General features: G+C 39.9%; 1 protein-coding gene across 1 annotated transcript in view; it reads right to left on the bottom strand.

The window, feature by feature from the left end:
- MED27 (mediator complex subunit 27) overlaps positions 1–9,800 on the bottom strand; it is a 247,720-nt gene that overhangs the window by 23,737 nt on the left and 214,183 nt on the right. Inside the window, exon 6 of the mRNA XM_072430758.1 lies at positions 7,060–7,101. Within this exon, the coding sequence (XP_072286859.1) occupies positions 7,060–7,101 (42 nt within the window). The remainder of the gene's footprint in view (positions 1–7,059; positions 7,102–9,800) is intronic.

Raw genomic sequence — 9,800 nt, 5'->3', positions numbered from 1 at the left:
CCCGAAGATCTCTCAAGGCACACTGGTGTGCCGCGGAACAGCGGTTGAAAAACACTGATCTAAAGCACACTTATTCTTAACTTAACTTCTTCAGAACAAAAGAGTTTTTATTTTTAATAAGCATTAAATGTTAAACTTTCACCATTTTAATGAAATGATTATCCATATAATGGTTAAAGTGCAGGAGACAACCCTAATCAGGCTAACCTCCCAATGGTGCATTCAAAGCTTTTTGTTTGGCGTTTTAAAGCTCTGCATGCTGCTGACGGTTGTGTTTACTCCTTACAGTCATGTATTCATCTCTTTTCTGGCTACCTGGAGCTTCATCAGAACAGGCAATTTCTTCAAGAATCCTTTTTGCCCGAAAGCGATCAGGGAGGCTGGATGGCTGTAGCTGCAGAACGCAATCTAAACAGCCCATTTACTGTGAAAGTTTAAATGCCAAAGTTAGAAAAAATAGAAAAAGAAATGGATTATGCCTATCTGTGGTCAACGGGGAACCCTATTCATCCTCTATTGTGGCAGCTCCCCTTTGAGAATAAAACTCTCTCTTTTATCCTGACTCTATTGTACCAGACAATGCCAGTTAGATTTAGAATTACTGCATACAAAGAGAAGGCGTAAAGGCAGCGTTCTGCTTCCTGGTATGAAGTTCATGATCACTCCAAAGGGTGTGCAGTAATGTGCAGCTTAAAGTTAGTAGTTATGGGACCAGTATCTCATCCATAGTAAGAACTGTTATTTTGGATATATGTGCTATAATGTCAAAAAGAAGGCACCGAATAATGTTATCTTAAGGTAATCAGGAAATATAAAACAGTTCTGCATTCCTAAAGTGGATAAAAATAAAGCCCATTTCTCTGCTAAATAAATCTTTCTAACCCCCCCCCTCCAAATTGGATTTTCATTTTCTTACCAATACACACCTAAATCAATTGTTTAGGTACCTTAACAGCACCTTTTAAGAGACAGAAGACGGGTAGGCAGGTTTGAAGAAATGGGTTTTGAGTGCACTTTTAAATGAGCAGAAAGTAGGAGCAAGCCCAATAGAACAAGGAAGACCATTCCAGAGAGTCGGGCGGCTTTAGAAAAGTCTTGAAGTCATGCATGTGAGGAGGCTATGAGTGAGAAAGTCATTAGTAGACCATTGGCAGAGCAAAAAGAGCAGCTAGGGGAGTATTTTTCCACCAGGTCAAAAAGGTAGGTTGGACAAGAACTGTGGTGAGATTTGAAGGCAAAGCACAGGAGCTTGAATTTGATTCTCAGGTGAAATGGAAGCCAATAAAGAGAACTACAAAGAGATGCGACAGAGGAGTGGTGGGAAGGATGGATAAGTCTGGCTGCAGCATTCATAATAGATTGAAGAGGAGAGAGTCGGGTTAGGGGAATACGAGAAAGGAGGATGTTGCAGTAGTCCAGACGAGAGATAAGAGCATGGAAAAGGAGTTTGGTGGTCTCTGGGGACAGGTAGGACATAGGTGAGAGGGCAGAATCAAAGGTGACGCCAGGACAACGTTCCTGAGAGGAGGGACCAATGACAGTGTTGTTAACAGTTAGGAATATGTCAGGGGGAGATTTGGAGTTTGAGGGGGGAGAGATGATGAGTTCTGTTTTATCCAGGTTGAGTTTCAGAAATCTGTCAGACATCCATGATGAGATGGCCGATAGGCAGAATGAAACCTTGTCCAGGTCTAAGGGAGGCAGGCCAGGGGTGGACAGATATATTTAAGTATCATTAGCATATAGATGGTACTGTAAACCAAATGAGGATATGAGACTAGCAAAAGAGGAGGTGTACAGAGAAAAGAGAACCAGTCCAAGAACTGACCCTTGGGGAATACCAACAGGGAGGAGAGTGGGAGAGGAGGAGTTACTACTGAAAGAAGCTTGAAAGGAGCGATAAGACATGGAGCACCATGATTTGTAGTGGAATGGTGTGATCAACAGTGCCAAAAGCAAAGGAAAGATCAAGGAGAAGGAGGAGGGAAAAGTTGCCTTGAGACTTCACTCTGATAGGGTTATTGGCCACTTCAGTAAGGGCTGTTTTGGTGGAACGGGCAGCTCGAAAGCCAAGACTAGAAAGGGTCAAGGAGAGAGTTGGTGTTCAGGAAATCGGTGAGTCTTTTATAGATGCAGTGCTCAAGAAGTTTGGGAACATATGGGAGAAGGAAAATAGGACGGTAGCTAGAAGGTAGGGAGGGGACTAGTGAAGGTTTCTTCAGGTTAGGTAGAATAATGACATGTTTGAAAGAGGAGGGGTAAACACCATTAGAGAGGGAAAGGTTGAATAGTTGAGTTAGAGTGGAGGCCAGGGTGGAGAAGTAAAGAGTGGGCATGGAGTAGATTAGAGGGAACTGGGTCAAGCAGACAGGTAGTAGATGGGGATGAGAGGGGACTTCATCCACAGTAGCAGGGCTGAGGGAGGTTAGTGATGATTTACAGATGGAAGGGGTGGATATGGTTGGAGTGGCCCAGTGTTCAGAGAAGTCATGTCTGATTTTGATGACAGCAACAAAGCGGTGAAAATGAGAGATGGTGGGGTAGGAAGGACTCTGTATGTACACATAGGGGAGAGAATGAGACCCACACCACCCCTACTCTGTTGCCAGGTCTAGGGGTATGAGTGAAGTGCAGGCCTCCATAGGAGAGAGCAGCAGCACAGGCAGAGTCTGAGGAGGAAAGCCAAGTTTTAGTGAAAGCCAGGAAGTTTACAGATTTAGAGAGGAGAAGGTGGTGGATGGGGGTTAGCTTATTACAGAAGGATCTGGCATTCCACAGACTGCCAGAGAAAGGGTGTAAGAACTTATGGGTAGTGGGGATGTTAAAGAGGGTAGGAGATGGGTAAATCTTAGTGAAAGTGTAGGGGAAAGGAGAGGATGTGGGGGGACCAGGGTCATCAGCAAGTAGTAAAAGAGAGAAAAGGTGCAGAAGTACAAACAGAGAAACAGGGAGTGAAGGAGCAGGCAGTCAAGGAGTTAACAGACTGGGGGGGGAGGGAGTTGAGCAAGCAAAGAGAAATATTTTTTCACATTAAAGAAATACTGAGAAGATACCTAAATAGTCAATTTGGTACTTCTGGTTGGTAGTTGATCCAAAGGCTCCAATATTTTCTGGGTCATGGACCCAGAACAAGAACGAAGTTAGAGAGACTTGCATGCTGGTAACTGGGGTCAGAAAGCACTGGGCCATAGACAGACAAGCAATTAGCATTTTTAGCAGGTGGTAGTAATGTATAATAAGTATTTATTATGGCGTAAAGGAATCACACATGTTAAATTGTCCATCATTTTTTTCTCCTCAGAATGCCAGCACCATTTTTAACACATCATTTAGGATTAGGATCAATTTGACTGTGGGCTCAAGGCTAAGCTCAAGAAATTTCAGGAGTTTATACTGAACCATTATGTTAGGTAAAGTCTAAGTAAAAATAAAAAGGATAGATGATACATAATCATGCCTGTAATAACCTGATTTAAGTAATGGGTGCACTTGTGTAGCAGTGAGTGCTTCTGATTATCAGAGGTATTCGTTTTCTCACAGAGAAATATACCAATATTATGGATTCATATCTGGTCACTCCTTGTTCTGCTTGAGGAAAGGGATAAAACCTTCCCCCAAAAGTACATGCATCCGTTTGTCAGTCAAGCCAGGGACATTAATGTGTGCAGTTAGGAGGGTTTGGTATCTGTCCAATGTTTGCGATAGACCTGCCTAACAACAGCATAAATATTTATTTTTGTCTATACAAGGTCATCTCTACTATAAATCAACTTCCTTGCATGGGAGACACCCTGGACCAGCCAATTAAAATGCTTGAAGATGTAGAAAGCCAAAGACGACCTAGAAAAAAAGCAGACCCTGGCAAGGGGGTCCACACAAACTGGAGAGGGGAATATTTAGCTTTGCTTTCAACAAGCCAAACTAATGAAAGCTTGACTCCAACTAACTTTTAAAGCAGTTACAGCAACAGTATTTTTCTTTAAAAAATATGTTAATAGGGGATACTTCCTTTTATTGTATTTTGTAATAACCATGAAGCTCCTCCATTGGAGATCTTTCGTTATCTTCAAATCAAGCACTTTTCCCAGACCAGGCTTGGGAGATCCTCTGGATCATTCAATATGACCTGGTTTAAACGGTTATGTGTACAAGATCCACATATACGAAAAGGGGTCCTGTCGGGCCATTTATGGTGACCTGGTACATAGCTGAGGTAAAGGGTTTAACCCGACGCGTTTCGCCCAGGCTTGGGCTTTTTCAGGGGTAATGATTTGCTTAACAGGTATACACAATTACTTGACAGGTATCTAGGGTTAAAGTGAAATATACAATAAATCAATATATTGAACAGAGGTAACTTATGAGCAAATAAACTAAGCAAAACAAAATAGAAATCAATTTGTGTCTGTATCTAAAAGCTAAAAGATGCATATTTAATATAGGTTCAATTAAATCAATATAGGTGGTTTACATTTATGGTAAATCAAGACTCAAAGATTGACATACTCAAATAATTATCCTTAATAAAAAAAAAAAAAAAAATGGGTCTGCTGTCTCTTATAGTAGAGAAGAGAAACACTGATTTTTAGAAGGAACCATCCAACAGGAGGACCTATGGTTAGGTAAATATAAAGTAATAAGTATCTGTAGGCAAATACTAGTGAGGCTAGGGTAGTTGCGTTTAGGCTATGTATCATGTATATGAGATGACATATAGTGTATTCATTGCTGGTTATGGTTACCAGCTGTTTGATGTGTTCTAGGTTTATGCTCAAATACTATGTGAGTATCGAGTGAACTAATCAAATATGTTTTTTTTTTAATATGATATAAAAAATTATAAAACTATCAGTATCCATGAAAAGTGTACAAGTATGTTGGTAAGTGAAATAAGCAGGCATCAGTGTGCTGCATAGATAATTATTAGGTATGATAGAAGCATAAATGAAAATATAAATGTAAAGGTCTGCAAAAGGGGAAGATGTCAAAAACCGAATAGTGTTTAAATATTGGGTAAATGTTCAGAGTACCTTGATTGTCCTCTGGTAGCAGAAAGTGAGGGACCGGAGCCGCGGTCTGTGTGGTTGAAGCACTGGCTGAATAGGCAGGTAATGGGGGGAGGTTCCGGAAGCCATCTCCATAAATAGTACGTGAAAGATGGCGTCCCGAAAGTGGTCTGCTTGCCATGTGTACACCGAGGGTAAAACGGAGATGAGGGCGTGTCAGTCACATCACTCTGAACTGGGGATTAACTGAAGGGCCCACCTGTCCAGCTGACGTGTGTGTATGGGTGTGTGCTACTGACAACGGGCCGGCTCTCTGTCACTAAAACATGCATGCGAACCAACGGACTCATACAGGGTCAACACTGGGTGGGCGGGGCGAAGGTCTAACCGCCCGCCAGCTAAGTGCCTCAAGGCCAAAGGCCGATGCTCCCATCCCTGTAAGTTGGGCCGCCGTCAGGGCACACACTTGTCATATAGTGCTGTAGATTCACAGAAATAAGAAAAGTAGATACCAAAGTGACGTCACAACGAAGTAAATAAAACATGAAACTATTATCCCCATCAGGAAGTAGTATAGCAATACAACTGTAGTATAAATGTGTCAGCGGTGGAAGCCAACTACAAATTGATGATGCAGTGGTATATGGTGCCATCTCGTTTGGCTAAGTTTAAACCTGCCTGCTCTGGCGATTGTTTTAGGGGCTGTAGAACAGCAGGAACACTATACCATATTTGGTAGGAGTGCTCTAAGGTGAAGAGATTCTGGACACGTGTATATCAAATGGCTTATACCATTGTGGGACGCTCGTTTCCTAAGCAACCATCGGTTTGTACAAATAACCAGTTTAAATTGTTGACATACCTGTTTACTTCAGCCAATATGGTATTAGCCAAGGCCTGGTAGTCAGCAGTCCCCATTTTAGCGCAAGTTAAAAATAAAATGTCTTGGTTCTTAGTGAACAAGTAGATGAGAGCCTTACTAACTGACTTCATACCCAAATTTCAATAGTTATGGTCCCCATATGTATATAGTTATAGGTATAACAATGTAATAATATACCAGTAGATAATATTAGTTATCTGGGCGACCTGCCTCCTCCTTCCCTACCCCCTTGTTTCTATATTGCTCCTGTTTTGTATTGGTGCTTATGTCTAAAGATGGCATACAATTTTCAAGGCTTAAAGTTTGTGTATTATACTCAGAGGGACCTCAGGACTTGATCCTGTGGTCCTAAGTAAACAGTCTGCAAAATAACTTGATATAGGTATCTATGCTAACTTTTTATGTTGTTATGTCTGTATGTTTTTTAATTTTGTATACAACATTTCACTACTACTATTTTTATTAATCTATTTGTGTTTATTATGTTAAGGTTATATAAAAATCAATAAAAACTTATTGAAACAAAAAAAAAAAAAAATATGTTAAAGACATAAAAAAGCTGACCATTAAAGGCACCCTGTCAGTGAATTGTTGTTTCACACAACCCCTCCAACTACTGCTTTTACTGCACGGCTTGGTCTAATAAAGGAAGCAGGAAAACATTGGATCTACAGGTAGTAAAACTGTGCTACAGAAACTCTAAAAAAACACAAACCGAAGAGTTAATGTTTGTTACAGTCTGCACCTTCTATGCCTTTTAATTTGTTTTTGTTTTTTTTAACTTCTACCCTTGGACCACTAAACTGTAAGCTGTAAATCACTGAAAAACCTAGAAAAAGAAAAGTGTTCAGTCTTTTGTTCTCAGTACAAAAATAAAAAGACAAGCCAGTGAGGTAAATAGCTATCTCTTACAATTTAATTAACAAAATCAAAGTTGTATCGATGAAGGATTAATTAGGTTAATTCTACAATGTTTGTCTAAGCGCCACTTGACATAGCAAAGTAAATATGCTATAATTATTTGACTGAGTCTCTGTGGAGCAACAAGGGCGAGCAATGATGTTCTTTAACCATTAGGCTGGTTGTGATAGTCATACATTAGAAGGTCAGAGCAATAAAAGACCACTTGTTCGCACAATACTCTATGTTGGGAAATAATGTTGAACTTACCTTTTGGAACACATGATAGTTGGACTTTGACCAAATGTCCAGCTGTAACAGAAGAAACAAGGTGGTTACATGTAGGTCCAGTTATACTTTTGAACTGTCAGACCATCCAAAGGTGAGGTAATGCATAAATACCAACACTACCAGAAAGACTCTATGCTGTATGTCTCATCTACTTAATGTTATATCATTAATAAATTTATCAAATAAAACAGCCATTTCCAACACATGTAAGTCTACCTTTATTCTTAAGGAGTAAGTAAGCCCTAACAATTAACTTTTCTTTATTTGCACGGTCCATTTCTGAAATGTGAGTGGAAACTGGAGTTTCCAGATAAAACCTACTGCGAGGTAAGAACACTAGCCACTACATATTTTTCCTTGACCCAATCAATGGGATATTATATTTCTAACAAAACATTTCATTTGCCATATTTTGGACCCAGTAAAATCATCAATGGGTCTCTGAGCTTCTCCATGTAATGTGGGTAGGTTATAGGGTGTGAGTGACATGAAGATTGCTGTATATATCAAGAACAGTGGGCTTGGCTGTTATGCAAATAACAAAATACCTTGATAGTCGGATGTCTCCCGACCCTTTTAATTTGGGGGAACCCATAAAATAACTTTCAGGTCTTAGAAACCCTTTCTATAATGTCCCCTAAACCGATGGCCAGTGGGAAGGATATCACGTTTATAGATAGCCAAAAAGATCATTGGTGTCAGTGGTATGTGACATGAGATGTCAAAATTGCTCATGGCTCAAGGAACTCTAGAAACCCCTAAAGGAACCCTGGCTCAAAAACACTGGTCTACAATAGCATATATTTCAAGGCAGGCTGCAAGAAATCCAATGAATATAAGGAGTAGCATCAGGGACAGTTGGGAAGGAAAGGATGGATGATTCTGGATGTCCTCCAGTCAGAAAATAAGGGGTTTTCTGACTGCAGCAGCTTTTAAATGCACACTGTGAAAAGCTCATAATGTACACTGAAATCGGAGTAAGCACTTGCAGAATAGAAATTTATTGCTGAACAGAAAATAAAAGCCATTTAGTTCAGGTTTGTTTTTTCAGTCATAATTTAATTTATATTGTATACTCAGAGGTAAAAAACATGGCCATATGTATCTCTGGAAACTCTATTAGTGCAGGTCCTAAAAACAAGCAGCTGTCAAAATCAATAAAAAATATCCAATTATGGCTTACCCTGGCACTTGCATGCTCAACATTGTAGTACTAAAGCGGTTGAAGGTTGACGGTGACTATTTGTGTGCTTGTGTAGTGCTAATTTTTACAGGTTCAAAGATATATGTCTGGATCAAAACTGCGCTTTTATTTCTGTTTATTGTTTTCTGTTCCTGCCCTTACTTCCCATGAAATGAATTTTAATAAGAGAATGAGAAAGGAGGAAAAAAAAAAATAAAGAAAACTTTAGTGCACTATAAAGAGGCTGCCTCCCAAATTATTCCCCCCTTTCCTGGCCAGACCTGTGTCCTCCTCCCATTTACAAGCAGAGCAGGGACTCCATGCCATTTTTCTGAAGGTCGTTTTGAATGATTTCTAAGTCAATAACGAATCACAACCTTCCTTGCATCTCATATCAAACAGGGACTGTGCCAACCCCTATTATAGAAATCAGATTCCACCCCCTCCTTGTCAGAATAGCTCCCCCCCCCCCCCCCACCACTTCTACGCCCGTCTTTGAAGTAGTAGGGAAGCAAGGATCAGAAATTACCCCAGAGACGGCTTTGGTGATCTTTGAAGCTCAGCTTTGATAGCTTTGTGCTTTTTACTTGCTGAGGTTCGGCCGGAGACGAGCAGCGGCTCCCTAGCCGAAAAGGGGTAATTAATGCAAACGTAGTTTTAACAGAAGCTGGGGCTGCTTAACAAGAGAATTCAATGAGGACGCTTAGGTTTTGTAACTGCTACAAGAGGGGATGAGCTGCTGCATGTCATTACCTTTCAATGCCCTACAGAACCAAGGAGAAAAGGCCTGTGTGCTTTACTGGGGTGCCAACTACACAAGTTCAAAAGATAAAATATCCTCACGGTGCAAAGTAGGAATCTGAGCACAAAAAATGGGACTTCAGCATCTTTGGATGATAATGTAAAAATGGCCACATTTTAATCCTCTGAAGAACCCATAAACCTAAGGGCTACATTTATATGGGAGGACTTTAAAAATCTAAGACATGAAATTACAGGTATAAAAATAGGCAGGCTCCTTAAGTAAAACCATTGTTTAAAGTATCCTTTATAAAGGATAAAATAAGTTTTAAAATATTTTACATAGATTAGCAATGTGGTAAAACTGTGTCCCTTCAGGAGACATTTACTTTATTGTACATGAGCATGGAAAGATGGTATCTTGAACTTTAAAGAAACTTATAGTTTTTCTCAATCTCCTCTGCAAACATCACTTACAGTTCTCTAGGTGACCTCAAAGCAGATGTAAACGGTTTATGAAATGACAGGGAATAATTTTTTACCAAAAAACAAATATCACTATCTGCAATGTTACATTTTTTAGCAGTATGACCACAGCAAAGCAATACCACTTTTTTTAAATAAGCCCCTCTTTTGCAAAAAGTATCAAAAAAACTGTACTGCAAAATACAATATTTACCAGGTTAAACATTTTTAATGTACTTCAGCTCTAATTGAACTGCAAATCCCAGATGGTGTCAACAGTGGACCACACCTGTGAAAATATTGATTATTGATTAATATTGATTAATTTGAT

This window comes from Pyxicephalus adspersus, chromosome Z, assembly GCF_032062135.1.
Source record: "Pyxicephalus adspersus chromosome Z, UCB_Pads_2.0, whole genome shotgun sequence".
Lineage (NCBI taxonomy): Eukaryota > Metazoa > Chordata > Amphibia > Anura > Pyxicephalidae > Pyxicephalus > Pyxicephalus adspersus.
Note: the sequence above shows the minus strand (reverse complement) of the source record. Positions and strands in the feature narration are given on the sequence as shown.